The sequence below is a fragment of the Thamnophis elegans genome, chromosome 3 (assembly GCF_009769535.1).
Source record: "Thamnophis elegans isolate rThaEle1 chromosome 3, rThaEle1.pri, whole genome shotgun sequence".
In the NCBI taxonomy this organism is placed as follows: Eukaryota; Metazoa; Chordata; class Lepidosauria; order Squamata; family Colubridae; genus Thamnophis; species Thamnophis elegans.
Genome location: NC_045543.1, coordinates 75,926,267 through 75,949,525, shown reverse-complemented (window position 1 = coordinate 75,949,525; position 23,259 = coordinate 75,926,267). Strand labels below are relative to the sequence as shown.

Below are 23,259 nucleotides of genomic sequence, written 5' to 3'. Positions count from 1 at the left end.
ATTCCTCCTAGTTTGGCTTCTTCTGCAAATTTGATGAGTTCCCATCTATCCCCTCATCTAAATTATTGATGAAGCTATTGGAGTACTGGGCCTAAGGCAGAGCCTTGGGGTACTCCACTGTATACTTCCCTTGATATAGATGAAGTTCCATTAAGGATTACATGTTGAGTGCTGTTTGTCACCAGTCTGGTGGTGATACTGTCTAATCCGCATTATCCTATCTTATCAAGTAGTAGGTTGTGGTCTATTTTATCAAATGCCTTTCTTACTTTCTGAAGGCCAAGTAAACTGTATCCACAACATTTATCTGGTTCGCTGATTTTGTCACTTTGTCAAAGAATGCAATAGACTTGTTTGGCATTGGTTTTTTTTTGGCAAATCCATATTGGCTTCTGGTTATGACTTTCTTTGCCACTAGGTGTTTGCAGATTTGTTCTTGATTTTCTTTTTCCAGAATCTTCCCAGGTATTGATGTCAGGCTGATAGGTCTGTAGTTTCCTGGATCCATTTTTTTTCTTTTTTGAAGATGGGAACTACATCAGTCCTTTTCCAGTTCTTTTATTATTCTATCATACCGTATGAATAATAGTATTTGGTTTTTTCCCTATAGTAGTAATTTATATGTGCATGTTATATATTTATTAAACTTATAGCCCATCCATTTCCCTGATAAGGCATTTTTATCATAATATCCTATGCTTCCTATTATAACCCTCTTCCATATCCTTCTATAGCATAGACCATGTTTTTATAGAAAGTGGTAAAATACAATCTTCACTTTAACCAATACCTTACATGCACATCTCATTTTGTTAGTTTTATAGTGATAATATGAAGTTGGATTTTATTTAGATTCCCCATGAGCTTGTATCCAAGGTGTTGGGATATTTTTGGAGGGGAGTGATGAGGGAAAGGGAGGAGTTAGTAGTTCTTACGCTAAAGCAAAGTTTCTAAAAACCAGTCTGTCAAATACTGTAAGTGCTATCAACCCCAAAACGTAATGCCAGAATAAGCAAGTCGTTGGTGCCTCTCATAAGTGCTATGCATCTTCCATATCTAGACATATATGAAGGATGCATTTGTTTCCTTTGTATTTTCATGAGTTTCTAGGTCTAAGATAGATAGTATGTGGATATCTCTGTAATTAAAATCTGAAAAAGGGGGGAAAACATCTCTTTCAAGATCGAATAAGGGAACAGTTCTTAAGTGTGCCAAGACAATATATTTGATGTCCAATTTATATTTGCACCACAGTGTTGCAGCTATTTTTTTTTCCTCCAGTGTAGTGTGCTTTCAGCATCAAAAGATAAGTTCTTAAATACTTTTCTGTTTAATCTTTCAAAATGACCTTTAGTTTTTAGTACTTCCTGCTAGAGTACACTTGAAGTACAATTTTGCAAATCAGTTTCTCCATTTTTGTACCAATCACTGACAAATTATGTTACTGGATTCCTTACTTGGCTCAACTTTCTTTCCCATTGCTGAGGAAAGAAAAAACTAGTTTTTTTTAAACCCTTCAATAATTTGTTATCTTCATCAGGATGAATGGGGTACTTTATAAAATATAAATCTTCTTAAAACCCAGGAGTAGGCAGAAGATATATTTAGATTTGCTATTTGGATGATGCTTTGGTTTATGTTCTGAAATAGCTTTTTCTTGATTGATGTGGAAATGAATGATTTAACTTGAATATCTGAATAAGACTGATTTTCTGAATAAGATCAATTTTCCAAATTGAAATAAAGATTATTTGAATCAGATTTTGCTTGATTCAGATGGTTCATTCATAATTAACTCTAATTTTCTTCTCTTACGCGAATGTTATTTACAGTATTTTCAGATATTCTCTGCATTTTTTACAAATCCATAATTGTAATGTTTATTTGGTCAATGATCAACCAAATACAACTATGTTTTATAAAGTTTCTCCAAAGAAATTAAAACCTTTCCCCTTAAATGACATGTCACTTTCTCAGCCCTGGGAGTTTTATCAAGTTTTGAGACTGGGTGCTAAGCGTTCCTTGTACTGTATATACAAGTTTAGAATTTAGAAAGGAAATAGTATTTGATTTGGAAAAAACTAAGCTACTTCTCTAAATATTCCATAGATTTCTTCCCCAGTGTTGCGTGTAAGATTCCTTAATAGATTAATACCTCACCTAATTCATTTTTAAAGTATTTAGGTATCTTCTCTTGGAAATGGGGTGATGTAGAATTTCTGTATAGATAAATAAATAGAAGTATGTACATATGCCTCCATATGTGATGCTGTTTTATAAAAAAATATTAAAAAGTAAGTATCTCCAAATTTCCTTATATTATCTCAGTGATTATTTGCCCAACATATTGATTCTACCAACTTTTAGAAATAGCTATGTCAATCTTAGCCTAAATCAAGTTTAATAAATAATAGTAATAAATAATGTATCAGAGCTGCTCCTTTTTTAAAACTGCAGTATTAACTGAGCTGCATGAAGAATGGCATTTTAGGAGCAATCACTTCATAATCACTTGAAAAACTTTACTTTAGTTCCTAGATGACTGGAATTGTCATTCTTAAACTTTGACATGTTCTGCTGCTTCAAAATCTATTGGATCTAATTGTAATCTGTTTCTTAATTCAAGGTACAAGGGTAACATGTGATGAATCACAATTTCAATGTCACAATGGCCGCTGCATAACTCTGGTGTGGCGATGTGATGGGGATGAAGATTGCTCTGATGGCAGTGATGAACTAGCATGCGGTAAGCTTAACATGGCCACTGACCCAGTCTCTTAGTAGTAGGGTTTGGTTTTTTATATGTATTTGAGTCATCTTAACTCCGATGACTTCCTGGACAAGTCCCTGCAGTTTTCTTGGCAAGGTTTTTCAGAAGTGGTTTGCCATTTCCTCCTTCCTAGGATTGAGAGAGAGAGAGTGACTGACCCAAGGTCACTCAGCTGGCTTTGTGCCTGAGGTGGGACTATGACTCACACTAATCACTACACTGAACTGGCTCAATGCTACTAGCAAGGTATTCTTATAAATAATTCAGCATGGCTCTGACAGCCAGCCAGAAAGAACAACAATTATAAAACAACAACAATAGTGGTTCAAATTTTAAGAAGGGTTATCAAAGCATCCAACCATGTAAAGCAACTGTGAGAATAGTAGCCATAATCTGAATAGTTTAGGATAGGAATGCTAGTTATATCAAGTTTCATATTGACCTTGGTATTGAAGCCTACAAGCAGAACTGGGCTTCTTGCAATGCCATTTCTTTGACCTGAGTTAGACAGAAAGAGCAGACATCTAAAAATCTACTCCCAATTGCTAGAAAAACGTCTTTGCTTCTTAGTGTCTTTGCTTCTCAGATTTCAGACCTAATTAAAAAGGGTTCTTGTGTAGTGAGTTGAGGCTATCTTAGTTCTGCTCTTACCATTTTCCAGGATGCGGCTGGAAATGCAGGATATTGAAAGAGTATGATTTCCTTCTCATTGTAGATAGAAGAATTGAACATGCATCTCCTTTTTTAAAAGGGTCATAGATGTTCCTATTCTGCATGGTTGCTTTTCCATGATGCTGCTAGACTCTTGTTATATTATTATCTAATATCTAGCATACACAACTCTGGCTGTGTTATCTAAACACTGAAGGAGAATAATTATATTAGTCTATAGGAGCTAAAAACTAGATTTTGACAATGCCTTTTCCAATTAACAAATAATATTTAAAGGTATAACCTCATTTAGCAACAATATTGAGTGAAAATTTGCTGTACTTGTTGCCTACTTGTAGGCAACAAAGGTTTCAGGCTAGTGCTAAAAGTCTCAACAAAGAATGGGCTTTGAATAAATTGTTATTGGAAAAGGCACATACAAACTATATTGCCAAAAGAATTCGCACATACACACTATATTGCCAAAAGTGAAACATAAAAGTCTGGGCTCAAAGAAACCTCTGCAGAAGGCAGAGTTGGTGTTAACTTTAGGCAAAGTGAAAGAAAGTCCTAGTAATAAGCGAGTTGCTCTCTCTGAATGGCATCAGAGAAGACAGCTGTGTATCACAGGCCTTCCCTGAATCTACACTATATTGTCAAAAGTATTCGCTCACCCATCCAAATAACCAGAATCAGGTGTTCCAATCATTTTCATGGCCACAGGTGTATGAAATCAAGTACCTAGGCATGCATACTGTTTCGATACCATCGACCATGGTATCCTTCTGCGACGACTGCGGGAGGTGGGAGTGGGAGGCACTGTTCTGCAGTGGTTCTCCTCCTACCTCTCGGACAGGTCGCAGTCGGTGTTGGTGGGGGGGCAGAGATCGTCCCCGAGGCCCCTTACTTGTGGGGTGCCGCAGGGTTCGGTCTTATCCCCCCTACTATTTAACATATACATGAAACCGCTGGGCGAGATCATTCGGAGGCACGGGATAAAATACCACCAATATGCGGACGATACACAGTTGTATCTGTCCGCCCCGTGCCAACTCAATGAAGCGGTGGAAGTGATGAACCGGGGCCTTGAGGCTGTTAAAGACTGGATGAGAGCTAACAAACTGGTGCTCAACCCGGAAAAGACCGAGTGGCTGTTGTGTTTTCCTCCCAAAAATTTGGTTAATGTTCCATCAATCAGGCTGGGGGGACAAAATTTATACCCCTCAGACAGGGTCCGCAACTTGGGAGTCCTCCTGGACCCACAGCTGAGTTTCGACCATCATTTGTCAGCTGTGACCAGGGGGGCATTTGCTCAGGTTCGCCTGATGCGCCAGTTGCGGCCCTACCTGAACCGGGAGGCCCTCACAACAGTCACTCGAGCCCTTGTGACCTCTAGGCTGGAATACTGCAATGTGCTCTACATGGGGCTGCCCTTGAAGAGCACCCGGAGACTTCAGCTAGTCCAGAATGCGGCCGCGCGAGTGATTGTGGGCGCACCACGGTTCGCCCACATAACACCGATCCTCCGTGAGCTGCGCTGGCTACCTGTTGGTCTCCGGGTGCACTTCAAGGTCCTACTTACCACTCACAAAGCGCTCCATGGTAGTGGATCTGGCTATTTGAGAGACCGCCTTCTGCCAATTACCTCCCTGCGTCCCATCAGATCGCACAGGGTAGGCCTCCTCCGAATCCCATCCGCCAGTCAGTGCCGACTGGCGACTACGCGGAGGAGAGCCTTCTCAGTTGCAGCTCCGACGCTATGGAACAATCTCCCCGTGGAGATTCGCACCCTCACCACCGCCCAGGCCTTCCGCACAGCCCTCAAGAACTGGCTAGCCCGTCAGGCCTGGGGATGAAAAATCTTAGTTTGTCCCCTCCCGAATGATGAATGAATGTTGTGCTCTATTTTTAATATTATGTATTGTCTTATGTCTTTTGTCTTTGTACCCCCTTTCCCGTGTTTTGTAAGCCGCCCTGAGTCCCCTCAGGGAAAAGGGCGGCCTATAAATTATAATAAACATTCCAAACATTCCAAACATTCCAAACATTTGTGAAAGAATGGGTCACTCTCAGGAGCTCAGTGAATTCCAGCGTGGAACTGTGATAGGATGCCACCTGTGCAACAAATCCAGTCGTGAAATTTCCTTGCTCCTAAATATTCCACAGTCAACTGTCAGCTATATTATAAGAACGTGGAAGTGTTTGGGAACGACAGCAACTTAGCTATGAAGTGGTAGGTCACATAAACTGATGGAGTGGGGTCAGCGGATGCTGAGGTGCATAGTGTGAAGAGGTCGCCAACTTTCTGCAGTCAATCGCTACAGACCTCCAAACGTCATGTGGCCTTCAGATTAGCTCAAGAGAGCTTCATGGAATGGGTTTCCATGGCCGAGCAGCTACATCCAAGCCATACATCACCTAGTCCAATGAAAAGCATTGGATGCAGTGGTGTAAAGCACGCTGCCACTGGACTCTAGAGCAGTGGAGATGCGTTCTCTGGAGTGATGAATCACTTCTCCATTTGGCAATCTGATGGACGAGTCTGGGTTCAGCGGTTTCCAGGAGAACGGTATTTTTCTGACTGCATTGTGCCAACTGTAACATTTGGTGGAGGGGGGATTATGGTGTGGGGTTGTTTGTCAGGAGCTGGGCTTGGACCCTTAGTTCCAGTGAAAGGAACTCTGAATGCTTCAGCATACCAAGACATTTTGGACAATTCCATGCTCCCAACTTTGTGGGAGCAGTTTGAAGCTGGCCCCTTCCTCTTCCAACATGACTGTGCACCAGTGCACAAAGCAAGGTCCATAAAGACATGGGTGACAGAGTCTCGTGTGGAGGAACTTGACTGGCCTGCACAGAGTCCTGACCTCAACCCAATAGACCACCTTTGGGATGAATTAGAGCGAAGACTGAGAGCCAGGCCTTCTCGTCTAACCTCAGTGTGTGACCTCACAAATGCGCTTCTGGAAGAATGGTCACAATTTCCCATAAACACACTCCTAAACCTTGTGGACAGCCTTCCCAGAAGAGCTGAAAAGGGTGGACCGACGTCATGTTGAACCCTATGGATTAGGAATGGGATGTCACTTACAGTAAGTTCATATGCGAGTAAAGGCAGGTGAGTGAATACTTTTGGCAATATAGTGTATCTGTCTCATGTTTATTTTTATCCTGCCTTTATTATTTTTTTACAAATAATTTCAAGGCAGTGAATATATCCAACATATTTTTCTCCTATTTTTCCCACAACAACAGTCCTCTGAGGTGAGTTGGGCTGAAACAGAGTGGCTGACTCAGTCATCTAGTTTGCTTTTATGACTACGGCAGGACTAGAACTCACAATCTCACAATGTCTAGACTGGTGCCTTAACAACTACGCCAAACCAACTTTCATATGTAATCTGTATCTTCATAACCAATCTGTGCTCCGTAACTCGCCCTCGTTTAAATCCTACATCAGTTTAGCCATTCTGTAAATCTGATGGTATAAATTTTAGCTTATAGAAACGTATGCCTTTTAATAATAATATCTGTTGAAAGTCTTAAATCTGTTTTAAAAAGTGCTATCAGGCTCCTGTGTAGTAACTAGGATAAAATTGGCTACGTGTCTTTCTGAGAAATGAAGCTGTTCCAGCAATTAATTAAAAAAAAAACCTGGCTGTTACTTGTTTTCAGAGTCGTAGGTCTGCTATGCTATCAAATAGGGGTGAGGCTTTGAACAATTCTGGAAGGGAAAATTCGAAATAACTTTTAAGCAGAGCACTTGAAACTATGCAGCAGAGTTTTTCCTATATTTTAGGCAAATTTAACAAAATATTACTCTTATACAGTGAAGAAGACATGTTCTGCAACAGATTTTGTTTGCCAGAATGGGCAGTGTATACCAAACAGGTGGCAGTGTGATGGAGATCCTGACTGTGAAGATGGCTCTGATGAAGGATCTGAGATTTGCTGTGAGTAGGCTGACATCTATGCTGCAGGTCGACTGCACCATCTTCCCTTTTAAAGACAGAACTAAACTGCCTATGCATCAATACATAATTCATCTGTATAAAGTAGGCCGTCAGTAAAGATCTGTTGTTAGATTTATGTCCCTCCTGTCCTTCAGAATTCACACATGCCTTTTCCACCCCATAACGTTCTTCAGATTGAGCTGGCCCATAGATAACAGATAAGTAGGCCTGAAATAATTTCAGGTTCAAGCTTTTATGGCATTATTCAGTCAAAATACTTTCTTTCAATTGAAAGTACAGCTTCACCATTCTAATGTTCTTCAGATTACTTGGTTATGCAAATTTTGTTTGTTTATTTCACTATCAAACTTCCAGACCACCCATCTCATTCACAGAATTGGAAGGGACCAGGCTAAAAGCAGTATTTGAGAACTTTCAACTTAATGGGAGAGGCCATAGTAACATGATATTTTGTTTTATGATAGAGATAAAAACAACCACTAAATTTAGATTATATACAAACCTTAATAACAAACTGACTGGTCCCGAAGAGAATCTCTACTTGGTATAATTAGTTCTGATAGCTTATTATTTTAAATGTCTATAGAGCATCACACATTTCAAATAGATCCATACAATATTGTATTAAATGAAGATATGTCCTCACTATAGAGATTATTCCCAAAGTATCCTGAAATACTTAGTATAATGCTACATGGCTTATTTGCCTCTGGATGGGCAATTCCTGCACTTCTGTAGCAGATAATATGCACGTCATTGTGTAGCTTTGCTTTCATGCTAAAACTGTAAAAAAGATGCAAACATCACCATCTAAATGAAGGAGGGGAAACCTTTTGGGGATTGAAGATAACATTTAATACTTTGGAGGTAGACTAATAGGACAAAATGTGTGGGGATGGAATATACAAAGATTGAGGTAAATTTGGGGATTCTACTAAACATTTTAGGTATATTTTATGGGTATGTTTGGCCCCAGAATTGTGAGAAGCTGCTGCAACTTCCAAACAGTTTTGGCAGATGGGGCTCTAGGGAGTTTGAGAAAAGGTTTTATGGCTTTTGCATATAGGTCACCCTTGATTTGAAGAAAGGTCCTGACTCTTCAGACTGAACTGTCTTCAAAAAGCACCTAAGCAAACCCTTAATCACTTTTCTATAGATAAAAGAAAATGTACGATAGGTGAAATCAGCTGTGGTCCTCTATCAACTCAATGCATTCCTGTATCCTGGAAATGTGATGGAGAAAATGACTGTGGTGATGGTACCGATGAAGAAGGCTGTGGTAAGCCATAGTTACTGGGCATGAAAGGGTTTTAGCTAACTAGGCTGTGCCATAATTTCCCCATAAAAATTAGAAAGTGTTTCGTTATACTAATAAGATTCTGAACAGAGATATTATTCCTCCTCCTCTAGTTCCTGTAACTCCTAAAAGTAAACGTTGCTTTGGTTCCCTTGTCAGTGTTAACTCTTGAACTAGGCCCTGCAGTTTACTCGGCAATATTTCAGAAGTGGTTTGTCACTGCTTCCTTCCTAGGACTGAAAGAGAATGACTGGCTCATAGTCAGCAAGCTGGTTCTGTGCTTAAGGCAGTGGGACTAGAACTCAGCCTCTCAGTTTTTAGCCTCTTGCCTTAACCACTACATTAAACTAGCTAAGAGTGTAATTAGGGCTTGCCAAAGTCCTATTATTGTTTTGAGGAACTGGGACATCTTAAGGAGATATGACATTAATTTTAAGCATTAGTGCCTAATATAGCAAGGACATTAGCTTAAATATTATGTAAAAATCGGGCCTTCTGTAATGAGGCCTAAATCACTTGAAATAAAACTAAAACAATGCTATATCCATTAGAAATAGTTCTTTCAAGATGCTATTTTATAGTAGGTTAAGCTGTCCTAAAAACGGACATTTTCACTGTATAGGACAGATAGAACATAAATTAGGCAGTTTCATCAGTCATGCAGTTTCTGTGTTGCATACAGTTCTTCCAGTATCCAGCAGCTTGAACCTTGCTAAGCCCTGATTGCCGAAATGTTAGAATGCTAGATTAAATGGCAGTTTGGGCACAGACCTAGAAATTAATCTCACCAGGATAGCAATATTCTGTTTACATTTCTTACTGGCTTCCCAAGAAGCAGCACTGTTTGCTAAATCAAATTATTTCAACTGTTCCTTTAGCCAACATAACATGTAACCCTGAAGAATTCACATGTGCTAATGGGCAGTGCATCTCAAAATACTTTGCCTGTAATGGGCAGGAGGACTGCAGTGATGGGACCGATGAGGAGGGCTGCGCCACTTCTACCTGTGGATCAGGGGACTTCCAGTGCACAAGCGAAAGCGACATCTGCATCCCAATTAACTGGGTGTGCGATGGGGAAGCCGACTGCACTGACAGGTCAGATGAATCTCCGGAACAGTGTGGCCATCAGCCTATCCAAACGGCGAAGTGTGGGGACAGTGAAATGCTTTGCGATTCGGGGGATGAGTGTTTTCACAAGAAATGGCGCTGTGATGGCGATACGGACTGTAAGGATGGAAGCGATGAAATCAATTGCCGTAAGTAAGAAGCTGTCACTTGGCAACAGAAGTTTTATTGGAAACCAAAAATGATTGTTAAAAATTTATTAGACTTGTTTCCTACTTTTCCTTCAGAAGCTTAAGGCAAAGTACATAGCGTCTTTTTTGACCTGCAACAACCTTGTAAGATCATCTGGGTAGGGATAGTAATTTGTTTAAGAGTTCCTTACAAACTTTTATGGAGACAGAACTATGATTAAGGACTTTCCAGCCAGATCCTTAGATAGTGTTCACTATTTTCACCCTAAAACAGAGTTTAAACAAAAAAGTAAACAGTGACAGAATCATAAAGCTCTGAATAAAAATGTTATTGCTTCTATACATTGATCTTGAGATGTACAAACATTTAAAATATCTCTCCTCAATGTTTTGGTACAGAATGGATTTCTACAGAAAACCCCAAAAACCTATTGGGGCAAAAAAATTCAATGGATCCACAAAGAGTTATACTTTGAATGAATTTATTTATTGTAGTTTTCAGAAGTCTTTGTAAATATCACTGACTGTATTTTAATTTTCCAGAGTTTTGTGATAATAAACCTAGTAGCTAATACCAGGAATTGTGTAAGTTCGTATGTAAAATCAATTTATGTCATTGAAGTACAGTTTAAAAGCAGCATGAATCATTATTGGTGGTTTTTCCAGTTAAACAAATAAAAAGACTTGACTAATTTGGTTTTATCATTAAAGATGGAAAAGTATAATAATTTGCTTGTCTTTTGGTTAATACTATCTGGAATAGTACAATTTATGTTGTGTAATTATAGGACTGGTGTTACCTATCAAAAATCTCCATAATCAGTTCTGATTATCATAAAACATTTAAAATGAATTCTGGGATGAGATTCATCGCATTCATATATATTTGAAAACCTAAACTTCAAAGATGTTTTGTGATATTTATCAGTCCAACAATTCTGGTTATATCTCGGTTTGTGGGGTATAGCTAAAAGTATGTATTTTCTGATATTTTGTAGTTCTCTAAAAAAAAGGATTAATTTTAAAAAAGGTTCCTTTCTTAGTAAAATTAAGTAGAGATGTACTATTCAAATTTTCTTAATAATTTGAATTGAAGAGACATAGTTATTTTATGAAGGAATGATCAAACCTGGCCTATTTGGAACTCAGTTGGTATTGATAATCATTCTTTTTGAAAAATATATTTAGTAGGTTTTCACTTATTGTTTTAATTCCACAAAATTAATTCTCTTCCCATTGTGTGTAGTGAATATCCTTGTCCTTAAAATTCAAGTCCTTGGAAAAGGAGATAAAAAACCAGACACTGGTGTTTATACGATTTCCAAGGTTCTGCAGAATGATGGAACATTTTAAATGTGTACTTGGGATAATAGATATTAATTTCTTAAGTCAGATATAAATGCCACTCTGATCCTAAGGAATTTCACATTAGCATATAGTAGATATTTAATTTTCTAATGAATAAATTGTTTCAGTTAAAACTATTGGCATGAATAGCTGATAGAAGCGTTGTCCTTAAATGGTATCTCCTCTATTCAGCTTCTCGGACCTGCAGACCTGACCAATTCAGATGTGAGGATGGCAACTGTATTCATGGAACCAGACAGTGTAATGGTGTACGAGATTGTATAGATGGGACTGATGAAGTGAACTGTCATGCTGGTAAGCAACAAGAACTTTAAGAGTTTGCAGATGTCAGTATGTAACCTGAATATGTAGGAGCCATATTCCTTATGCCATGTTCTAGAGAACCTTGTGGTAATTTCCATGAAAGATTTCTTCAGTTGGTTATATTTGCTTCTTGGATCATGCCCTTTGAGACTTTTATATTACTGCAGCTCAGTGTTACAACTTTCCTGATTTATCATAAAATACCATATTTTTCAGAGTATAAAAAAGAGGGTGAAAATCTGGGTGTGTCTTATACACTGAATACAGCATTTTTGGCCTCCCAAAACTCAGTCCCTTCACCAAAATGGCCGTGCATAGCCTTTAGGAGGCTTCCAGAGTGGTCCTGGGGGCTGGGGAGGGCAAAAATGAGCGAAAACCATGCCATTTTTTGCTCGTTTTTGCCCCCCCCCCCCCCAGCCTCAGGAGCACTCTACAAGCCTCCTAAAGGCTAGGCATGCCCTTTTGTTTGGAAAAAATGGGCCCATTTTCGCAAAAAACGGACTGTTTTTGTGAGGTCTGCAGAGTGCAAAAACTTTTTAAATTTGCCTCTTCAAAATCTTGGTGCATCTTATCCTCCAGTACGTCTTATACTCTGAAAAATATGGTGGTATTGATTCCCTGAAATGGATAATTGAGTTATGCCACAAGGAGGCATTAAGTTGAGCATGGAGCTATTTATTTAATTGTGGCTTTTCTTTCCATCCTCCAGTTAATCAGTGCACTGGACCTGGAAAATTCTTGTGTAGTAGTGGTGAGTGCATAGATTTCAACAAAGTGTGCAACCAGAAACAGGACTGCAGGGACTGGAGTGATGAGCCTCTCAACGAATGCCGTAAGTTGTAGTTAAGAAAGCCAACTATAAGTAAAAGTAATGAAACAATTTCTCATCTCAAGGAATAATGCAGCATCTATTGTCAAAGGACCCAATTCCAATCCGGAAGCTCTATAGTTGCACAGAGTTTTACAGTTTTCCCTCTTTGAAATATTTGCATTGCTGATTCATCCAAATAAATAACAACTTGAATGGCATTACTAATTCTTCTCCTTTTCAGATGTAAATGAATGTTTGTTGAACAATGGAGGCTGCTCTCACATCTGCAGAGATCTGGTTTTAAGTTACGAATGTGATTGTCCAGCTGGCTTTGAGTTGATAGACAGAAAAACATGTGGAGGTAAAGATCCTGAAAAAGAAAACATTTCTGAAGTTACCCTTTGTTTATAGTACGTTGCAGCTATGAGTATCTTTTTCCTTCCTAGACATTGATGAATGCCAGAATCCAGGTATCTGCAGTCAGATTTGCGTCAATACCAAACTGGGCTATAAATGTGAATGTAGTCGGGGCTACCGAATGGATCCACAAACAGGAGTATGCAAAGCAATTGGTAAGTAATTGGAAACAAATACCCAACTCAAATTCTGTCATAGAGTCTTAGAAAGGCATGACTAACACTTCTTATACTGATAACTGTTGATCAAATAGGTCTGTTTGTCCAGTCTAAATCTATTGAAATTTGAGAGTCCCATCCAGGCTATCATGTTAAATTTGCATTGCTGACTCCCTCTGGAGCGTTATCAGCATTTGGACTCTTGAATACGCAGTTCCAGTTAAGGTGGCTGAATACATGGATGGTTAAGCCCATGCCTGCATGAGGCTTGCAACTTTATTTCAAGAGCTTTGGGGAAGAGCTGTTTCTTCAGCAATTGACTGTAGGTTTTTATGCCTAGCTTTACACAAATTTACTCTTGCAGGAGGAGAACCAAGCCTGCTTTTTACAAATCGTTGGAACATCAGGCAGTTTGCTCTCGAAAGACAGGACTACACCCAGCTCATAGGAGACCTAAGAAATGTGGTTGCTCTGGATGCCGACATGGCTGACCACAAAATCTTTTGGGCTGACGTTGGACCAAATGCAATCCTCAGGTAAACTAACTGTGTAAGCTCTTTCTGTGTGATGGTGAAAACGTAACGTATCTGCCATATCTTACAAACCAATCTGTGAGTGTCAGTTCTTTATGATAAAAATGCTTCTGATTCATGGTTAACATATATAGCCTTCTTGCTTCCTTTGGGCTAACCTTTGGACTTCCCCAAGCTCATCCTACTGAAATTTAGTAACACGTTTTCAATCTTTGCAGCACAATTGTTCTTTTTAAAAGGGAATAATGTTCATAAAAGTAAGCATATCAAACTTCCAATAGCTTAAAGCACTTATTTTGAGTAGAGGGAGTAAGTCAAAGCTCCCCTCCCAATTTAAAAAGGACTAAAGAAATTGACCCTTCCACCTTCACTGCTTTGCCTTGGAATACCTTTCTTAATTCAGTCTCTAAACGGGAGCGAATTCCTGCCAGTCTTTAAAGATTTATGGCTTTTCTTAGAGACACTGTACAACATCTGATCTGTACCTGGGTCTTGTCAGTAGTCTGAAGTGGCCTATGTATTTCATTTATAGCTCTAGTTTTTATAGGTCCAAGCAGAGAGGGTAACGTTTTGGTTTCTTCTTGGCAGTGGAGTGAAGGCAACTGCTACTGGTGGGACAGGATCTAAATAGTTCTGTGGGAAATGACATGCTTGGCTCTTGTCTGCTAGCAGTTGGGTTAATCTAAATCAGGCATGTCCAGCCTTTTGGCTTGCCTGGGCTGCATTGAGTAAAGACGAATTGTCTTGGGCTGCATATAATAAAACATGTAATATAGTTAATGGATATAAATGCACAAAATATTGTTAAAGGTTTATGATCTTGTGGGGCCATATTACTAACTGTCTAGGGTCACATGCCTCCTGAGGTTTGGAGGTTGGACACACCTGATCTAAATAGAAACATCTGCAATGTTCTCCTTGCTTTCTCCCAAAATCTTGCTTTCTACCCTGCCAAATGTCTTTTGCATTAACCAGCCATCACTAAAATAAAAATTAACAATATGCCTTGTTTCAACTGCTGTTATGATTGATGAGCTTTTTACGCTAATCTAGGAGAACTCTAGCTGTAATAATTGGCCAGGTAAACTTTGAAAGCACCATAGAAGCTCTTGGCCAACTATATATTCTTGACAGATTTTATCCTAAAAAGCTTTGTTTGAACACAACTATCTGAATGTTGTAGGAAGCAGTTTTGGTGGAAAAACATTTAAAAAGGTAGATAAAAATTGAACAGTAGCTGAAGCTAAACTTCCAGGCAAGATCTAGGATTAGCTTAGAACCAGACATGACCTGTTCTTTGTGCCTTTGCCATATGCTTACATATGCTTAAATATAGGCTGTTCCTTGGTGACTGCATTTAATGAAATGTTTCTCCCTAGTGCCTCAATTACTTCTAGTAACAAACCAGTGCGACATCGCCGGATTGTAGACAATGTACTAAGTCCTGGAGGAATCGCTGTTGATTGGATTTATAAGAACATCTATTGGACCGATTCCTCCCTAAAGTCCGTTTTGGTGGCCAGCCTTGATGGCATTAAAAGGAAAGTCTTATTTAACACTGACTTAAGGGAGCCAGCGTGTGTGGCTGTCGATCCACTTTCTGGGTAAGCCCATATTTACATACTTAATATGGAAGTATCTGAGCATTAATTCTGAGAACCTTTAAGCCTCTTTAGTAGAATTGTCCTTCACTAATAGGCAGCCTCCTGAAATTAAACACTCCTGGATTCCTGTGACTCCTGAATCACATAATTTGAGGAGTGATATTGGAGGGTCTTCTAGGGGAGGGCCCATGCAGTTCAGAAGAAATCCTAAAGTGATTGTAATTTCACTTCAGAATCTCTTTCACAGCTGTGCTAACACCAGAAGCAATGTTGACAAAGATATAGCAGGAGGTGGCATAGCAAGAATTGCTAGTTTGTAATATTAGATACTTGCCAGTGATGCTTACACATCTTACTTGAGTGTCTCTATTAATAGCTGCTGAGAAAGCATTGTGTTTCTTCAGAACATAGAACAATGCACCCACACAATAGAAAGCCTTAAGAGAAGTGAACTTTGTCATTCAGTTTCTATAAGTGACATTTGAGCCCTAAGGATAAATAATATATTGGAGGGGGAGGTGGCTCAAATTTAAGATTCAGTTGAAGAAGAAACATGCTTGGAAGGAGACGGTAGAAATAAAATAACTGTCTCACAAGAGTAGACTGATGACAGCTCTTACCTGGTTTCTCTTACAGCTTCATGTATTGGTCTGATTGGGGTGAACCAGCCAAAATTGAGAAAGCAGGGATGAATGGACTTGACAGGCAGCAACTTGTGACAACAGATATTGAAAGGCCCAATGGGATTGCACTAGGTATATTAATGTTATTCATACCACGTTGGAGTTCCTTTCTTAAGGAATTCTTGGAGTTATTGGTTAAATTAGACTAGTATATTAAGGGTTGAAGGCAAGTGACCTTCTGTAATGAAATTCCATGTTAAAATGTTCTCTTTTCTTCCCACCCAAAATATCACTAATGCCTAGCTAGGTGGTATTGACCTACCTATATCTTGGCTTTTGAATGGCCATGGCCATCTTCTTCTGGCTGTGATAAGAATTCTTTCAATCACTGTTTGTCATGGCTTTTATTTACCCATTGTGTAGTCAGGAATGCTACTTCATAACTTCCCTAGACCTCCAGGTTTAAAGAGAGTTGAAGCAAGTAAGGAAGTTGCTAAATCATGGTTCTTCGGTTCTTCTAATTACTGACGTGTTTTTGTTTAGATCGCGTAAAAAATCGCGTTTACTGGGTTGACTCCAAACTGCATAAACTTTCCAGCGTGGATATGAATGGGCAAGACCGCAGGATTATATTTGCATCCCATGAATTTCTTGCTCATCCTCTTAGTTTGACAATATTTGAGGTAAGAATCAATGTTTGCAGATATGTATTTTGAGAGGTTGCAAGATCTAGTTCTTTTGAGGGGTGGGGAAATTGCATTGCTAAAATTTAATAGACATATATGAAATCCTTGCATCATCTTACCTTTTTTTCACATAAGAATTTCAATGAAAAGAAGTTGGAGAAGCTAGACTTAGTATTTTAAAAAAAAACGCACCCAAAAATATAGCCTTCTGTCCTGTCTCTTTTTATGGTATTACTGCTGTATTTCCTGCAACCTTTAGGGTTGGTCTGGGTGGGGCAGGAAACAAAGTATGGGAGACAAAGAATGACCCTGGTCACAAAAAGGTAGCAAATGTATAAGAAAGATGAGTTCATTTGGAAGAGATTTCTTTTTTTAACCTATTACTTTTTTTAACCTATAACTTATAGTAATGAAATGCATGCTCTTTAGTGTACATTCCACTACTAAAATATGAGGAAGTTAAAAAATAATCCTTCAGTTTGGAATAATCGCTCTTTTCTTCCTAGGACACGGTTTACTGGACAGACTGGGAAAACGAAGCCGTCTACAGCGCCAACAAATTTACAGGATCTGAGCTGCAAACAGTAGTAAACAATCTCTATGATGCTCGAGACATCATTGTATATCATGAACTTGTTCAGCAGTCAGGTAATAGCAGGGGCACAGGTGTAAAATTCCAAGCAAAAACTCTTTGAGTTCTCAAGTACAGGTGGGATAAAAACACAGTACAGATAGTCCTCCATAGGGATTACGACCATAGCTGAGCCTGGAATTATGGTTGTAAATCATGTCTGTCTTAAGTGGATCACCAGCTTCTGATTTTATGACTTTTTTTATGGTGATCATAAAATGCCACAGTTTTTAAGTGAATCCATTGTCTTCAATGGATGTTTTTTGCTAGTAATCAGAAGGAAACACTGGTTTCCAACAAAAATGCATATATATATAAATCAAAGTTACATGACTGCAGGATGCTGCAAACAGCCATACATGTGGTCACAGGACTGAGGGTGGCCATTAGAAGTTCACATCCAGATCATAAATGGGATGTCCATTGTAACTTTGGTTGTTAAGCAACCAATCATAAGCCAAGGACTGCCTATATTGTTTAGGCCTCCCTGAGGAGTAAAACGTTTGGATGATTTCAATCTGTCCATTCCTTTTGACTTTTTGGTGGTATCATTTCAAAATGCCTTGCAAATGCCATCTAGTATTGAGAATAGAAATAGTGCCTTTAGGTGTGCAGCTATGGCAACTTGAAGTCCATAGGTCAGAAATTTGCCATAGTTTCCCCCTCCTGCTTTGTAACATAAAAGATTGGGTAACTCAGCTTGTGCACTGGATATCCTGGAAGGGGTAGTGGGTACAGCACTCCTGTAGCACCTTCTCAGTGGTGGGTTTCAAAAATTTTTGGAACCTCTTCTGTAGGTGTGGCCTGCTTTCCGGGGCCACTGGTGGAACCTCTTCTAACCGGTTCGGTAGATTTGACGAACCGGTTCTACCGAACTGGTGCGAACCGGTAAGAACCCACCTCTGCACCTTTTCAACCTGATCTGAAGTGGAAAGCCAAGTAAGACATTGTAATTGTTTCAAATAGTAAGTAGGCTGCAACCTTTGCTGCTTCGTTAGAAATCGTGGTCTTTCATCCTAGAAGACCTATGTTAAAAACTTTTCTACCCACAGGGAAAAACTGGTGCGAAGATGAGAACATGACAAATGGAGGCTGTGAATACCTTTGCCTGCCTGCACCCCAGATAAACAGTCGTTCCCCAAAGTATACTTGCATGTGTCCCGATGGAGATGCCCTGCAAGACAATGGCTTGAAATGCAAAGGTATATTCTGTGACTCATTGTGGTTGTATAGGAAGCGCTTCCGTCCTGCCATCTCATGCATACAACTCCTGCTAAAGTATTAAGTTTGGCCATTAAACAGCATCCCGACTGCCTGGCTTCTGCATTTCATGGATACTGCATGCTGTGTAGAACATTAAATCTGAACATCAGCCTGATTTAATTATCAGCCGTGATGTACCTGGATACAAGCCATAAAAAGCTGCTTCTCTGCCAGGGGTTCATAAGCTCCTTGCCTCAAACTCCGATTGGCAATATATAATTGTAATCTATAAAGAGGCAAGATGTTTTGAATAATTCAAATTTTATGTAAATACTAATCCAGGGTCTTGGATTGCATAATTGCAGTTGGCATTCTGATTTGGATATAAAAGCACAATAATATGCAAGTCAGTTAAGGTACGCTAAAGGACACTTGTGTGCTGGTGGTGATAGATTTGCAGCTTGATTCAAACAAACTTGATTGAGTAGATCTTTTCATTCTGTTGAATTGAAACTGCAATATTTGCTTTGTTTTCCGCGATGATTCTGCTTACACGAACTGGCTAAAGAAGTGATTCCTAGCATTATGATATCTGACCATAATGATATCCTTGCCTGTTGGCTGCATCTTCATAGCACAATAAATCTAACACCTTTCAGGGCCAGATTAACTAAGCCTGCATGACCATACTCATCTGCTGTGGGTATTCCACATCCACCCCAAAAATGGGGAGAAAAATGAAAAAAAAAAGCCAATGCAGAGCTTCAAAATTACTGATCTGTAATTTCAGGTACAGGAACTGCTGTGGCTTTCACTGAGACAAAAGAGAGCAGCAGAACAGACAAACCACCTGGACCACTTTCTGGAGGTATTGGTCCTGATCCAAGGCAGCTCAAAAGAGTTGGTGGTAAAACAGGATAAATTAAGCCAAAGCTTTGACTGCGTAAGCAGGAATGAACAGCTGTTAGTCTTGCTGGGATTATTTCGAAGAATGTGGAGCTAGAGTGACTTGGCTTGATTTGGCAAACCATTTAAGTTCTTAAAGAATACCTAGTGAAACTTCTGGTAAAGTTGTACCTTAAGCCTTGTTTGCAGCGTTCTTCACTGCCTAGGTAAAACATTCAAAGCAACTAGTTAAAAGAAACCATTTTAGCAATCCAAGAGGAACAAAAAGCAGGAGGGCAAAAAATAAGTTTGACTCCTGCAGAAAAAGGCCCCGAGTAAGAATCAACAGTTTTTTTAACTAAAGCAGACCAATTTCAGTAGGAAGTTTTAATACCTTGGAAGCAAAGTCACATCTAGTTAGACTTCCTTCAGCCATGGGATGCAGAGCAATGCTTGGCTAGATCTTTGCAAGGAGTTGAGCAGCTTTATGGTCCTAAGTATTTCGTCCTTCAGATTTAAAAGCAAAACCCAACTTGAGCTCTGAAACAAATGAGCAATGCAGCTGCTGAATTACCTGCACACAGTTCAGGTAGAGCTGCTATGATTCTGTGAGTCATACAATAGCTATGTGGGCACTCCAAGTTCTGATAATCCAAAAACAAGGCTGGATCTAAAAATAATCTCAGGGTGCAAACATAAGATGATCCTTCAGTCATGTCAGAGGCTCATTACTTACTGCTGAGACTAGAACATCCAATTTCATATTGTCTGGGATTTCAGTTCTTTTTAACAGTATTTGTGGATGCTCATTGGGTGGAGCTTAGCTGTCCCGCAATGTCCGTCCATCTCTGTTGCTCCAATCTGTTGTTGTTATAGCAAGGAAGATGGTCATGTCAGAAGAGTGATGAAATATTTTTGAACAGATAATGAAGTGATTGTGAACTGAGCTGATATAAATCAAGGCCATTTCTTGATATATGTAGTTTCTTTACTGGGCAGTGTTTTAGATAACAAACTTGATCAGACTATCCTTAATGATAAATGTATTGTACTGTAAGTCGTACATTGTAAATTTATTGTAATTGTTTTCTTTCCTTAGGTCAAAATCAGAGCAGTCCAGTATCAGAAGAACTGGCTTCCTCCAGAAGTACGTCAGCAGCATGGGCTATTCTTCCTATCTGTAAGTATGAGGCAGTGCCCTGAAATCAGGAGAAAAGAACATTTTCAGCATAGGGTTTTTTTTTCCACCTCCACCATGTTTTCCTTTGGGATATAAAATTCTTTTTGAAAAAAGCAATATATAGAGGTAACAGGAAGGGCATAGTGGTCAGAAGACTGAAAAACAGGGGTGGGTTGCTGGGGGTTTGCAAGGGTTTGGGAGAACCTTTAGCTAAGATTCTGTGCAATTTGAAGAACCCCCAAATCCCACTCCAGGCTGGCCCCGCCCACCCCTCCCAGGAGTACCCATATGGCCTGTTCGGGACGCAGGTAAGTGCTAGGCTCGCGCAGAGGCTCAGGGAGAGAGAAATATGGGCCTACTGGAAGTTCAGAGTGCCTCCGGAGCCTGGGGAGGGCAAAAATGCCCCCGCCATGGTGCAGGCGGCTGACTGGGCCACACCCACCATGGCCTCACCCACCCAGCAACTGGGCAGAGAACCCTTGCTAAAAATTTTGAAGCCCATCCCTGCCCAAATAACGTTGGAAGAAACCACATCTAGATCCTGACTTGGTAGTAATGCCCAATGGGTAGTCTTCCCCCTCATCTCCCTTTCTCAGCCTAACTTGCCTCGCATGATTATTCTGAAGAAACAAAATAGAAGGGGAGACCATCATGAGATTCTTGAGGAAAAGGCATAATACAAGCAATGAAGTCTTAGTCTTTAAGTCCTACTTAAAACCAAATAGGCACTCCAGCTGAGTTTTTAAAATCTCACAATTTCTCATAGTACTGTTAGTAACAGCAGCAGCAGGAGGCTACTTCATGTGGCGCAACTGGCAACAGAAGAATATGAAAAGCATGAACTTTGACAACCCAGTGTATCTGAAAACCACAGAGGAAGATATCTCTATAGATATTGGAAGACACAGCAGCACAGTTGGGCACACGTATCCAGCAGTAAGTGAACTACTATTTTCTATCAAGTCACTGATAGAGGTAAAACAGGCGATTCTACTTGGTACCCAAAATATAAAGAATGATTTTTGGAAAATCATGAAAAGCTTTTCACAATTCTTATGGCATCTGATTAGGGATCCCAACAACTGTTGTAGTCTGTATTTATTCCAGGATATGGATTTTTAAAGATTAAGCCAAATCTCAAATAGGTCCTGACACTTGGGGTAGATTGTCATGGAGAAGATCTATCTATGGTGGTCACTAAGAATCAACAATGAGCCTATAATCAGTCAATAAGTTTCAAAATCCCGACCAGTTTCTGCCAAGAACTAGCAATAGCAATAGCAGTTAGACTTATATACCGCTTCGTAGGGCTTTCAGCCCTCTCTAAGTGGTTTACAGAGTCCGCATATTGCCCCCAACAACAATCCGGGTCCTCATTTTACCCACCTCGGAAGGATGGAAGGCTGAGTCAACCTTGAGCCGGTGAAATTTGAACAGCCGAACTGCAGTCAGCTGAAGTAGCCTGCAGTTCTGCACTCTAACCACTGCGCCACCTCAGCTCTCTCTGCTTTTCAATTGAAGGCTTTAGGGCACTTAATCAACATATTAGAATTTACATGTTTAAAGCTTAACAATAGCAGTTGATGTAAAACTATCAGAGCTTCAGCAGTTACTCCTTGGTTAAAAGGATATATGGGGGGGGAGGTGTGTGTGTCAATGAGAACTGATGGCACAGACAAGCTTGTGTTCCTATAGTCTGCAGGTGTTGAGTGGAGGAGAGATTCCCAGTGGTATGGGCCACATTTCACATTTGGAAGAAAGTGAGCAGACCGTGCAGTTTTGGATAGGGAATGTTTTTTTTCCTGTGAATATGTTGCAGCACTGGGTGGTCTGGTCAATTTGTTAACCAAGTTGCATTTAGAAAGCAGTTTTTAGGTGCTTTTGTCTTCAAATGAAGGGATGCACATTACTGAAATGTAATGGAAAGCTTGGAGGTTTCAGTTTACCCTCAGCAATAAACAGCTGATCCCTAAACCTTACCTGCCTGAAACACAGGTGCATTCATTTTGAATATAACTTTCCTTTTCTCTACAGATATCAGTTGTAAGCACAGAGGATGATTTATCATGAATCTAGTCTACACTTGCATTCTACACTTTTGCATGGTAGCCAGAGAGTGGCTGAAGAGATCCTTGATGAATGAAGGCACAGGTGGAACAAGTTCACAAAAAACAAACAAACACCACTTTCATACAAAGTTATAAAGATCTGTGTTCACTATCAACTTTCAATGGTTCTTACTTACCTGTAACCCTTGAATAAACTTAAGTATTCCCACCACTGGCTATGTATAAAGCACCTTCCGAGAAGCCATATTATAGTAAGTGCTTCAGAAGTACTAGCTGTAAATAATTGTACAGGCCCAATTGTAAATCATCCGGGGAGGAGATAGTTTATTAAGCACCTTGGAATAACATTTCAATGTAAATTATTGTATAATTTTTTTCAATGTTTGGAAAATGGCAATAGGATAAAACGGGTTACTCAAGATTAATTGCCAAAAATTTGTAAACTAACTTTTGTATGAATTGTGAATTTGTCCTCCCTGAACCACCTACAGGGGTGTGCAGAGGACAACTGCTCTGTATCAGATATCACTGTAAATTTCAACACTGAAATGAAAGAGGCAAAACTCTGTATTATGACTTGACTCATTCTTCTTAAGATCGCTTGGTACATGGGTGGAACTTCAGTTGAGCTGATCTAAGCAGCAAGGCAAAATTAAACTCCATTCCCATAACGGACTCTGATATATCTATACCCGACTTTTAAGTATCATATCTAACTTCTTAAAGAAATGGTCTCCATATCACTAATCAGTCACCAAACCTTATATACACTGGTACCCTGTAGGATGGTACTCAATTGGTTTGAAACACATCCAAATTGGTATTCAACACATTTTG

General features: G+C 39.6%; 1 protein-coding gene across 2 annotated transcripts in view; it reads left to right on the top strand.

The window, feature by feature from the left end:
• The window catches only part of VLDLR (very low density lipoprotein receptor), a 34,703-nt gene extending 11,725 nt beyond the window's left edge, over positions 1 to 22,978 (top strand). The window contains exons 2-19 of one of the 2 annotated variants that reach the window (XM_032214696.1): positions 2,627 to 2,746; positions 7,252 to 7,374; positions 8,552 to 8,674; positions 9,571 to 9,951; positions 11,491 to 11,613; positions 12,332 to 12,454; positions 12,675 to 12,794; positions 12,880 to 13,005; positions 13,373 to 13,544; positions 14,921 to 15,145; positions 15,782 to 15,900; positions 16,312 to 16,451; positions 16,961 to 17,102; positions 18,138 to 18,287; positions 19,079 to 19,156; positions 20,273 to 20,353; positions 21,120 to 21,289; positions 22,388 to 22,978. In XM_032214696.1, coding sequence (XP_032070587.1) covers positions 2,627 to 2,746; positions 7,252 to 7,374; positions 8,552 to 8,674; positions 9,571 to 9,951; positions 11,491 to 11,613; positions 12,332 to 12,454; positions 12,675 to 12,794; positions 12,880 to 13,005; positions 13,373 to 13,544; positions 14,921 to 15,145; positions 15,782 to 15,900; positions 16,312 to 16,451; positions 16,961 to 17,102; positions 18,138 to 18,287; positions 19,079 to 19,156; positions 20,273 to 20,353; positions 21,120 to 21,289; positions 22,388 to 22,423 — 2,552 coding nt within the window. In that variant the 3' untranslated portion in view covers positions 22,424 to 22,978. The remainder of the gene's footprint in view (positions 1 to 2,626; positions 2,747 to 7,251; positions 7,375 to 8,551; positions 8,675 to 9,570; positions 9,952 to 11,490; positions 11,614 to 12,331; positions 12,455 to 12,674; positions 12,795 to 12,879; positions 13,006 to 13,372; positions 13,545 to 14,920; positions 15,146 to 15,781; positions 15,901 to 16,311; positions 16,452 to 16,960; positions 17,103 to 18,137; positions 18,288 to 19,078; positions 19,157 to 20,272; positions 20,354 to 21,119; positions 21,290 to 22,387) is intronic. The other variant, XM_032214697.1, reaches the window with a different exon arrangement.
• Positions 22,979 to 23,259: the final 281 nt, after the last annotated feature.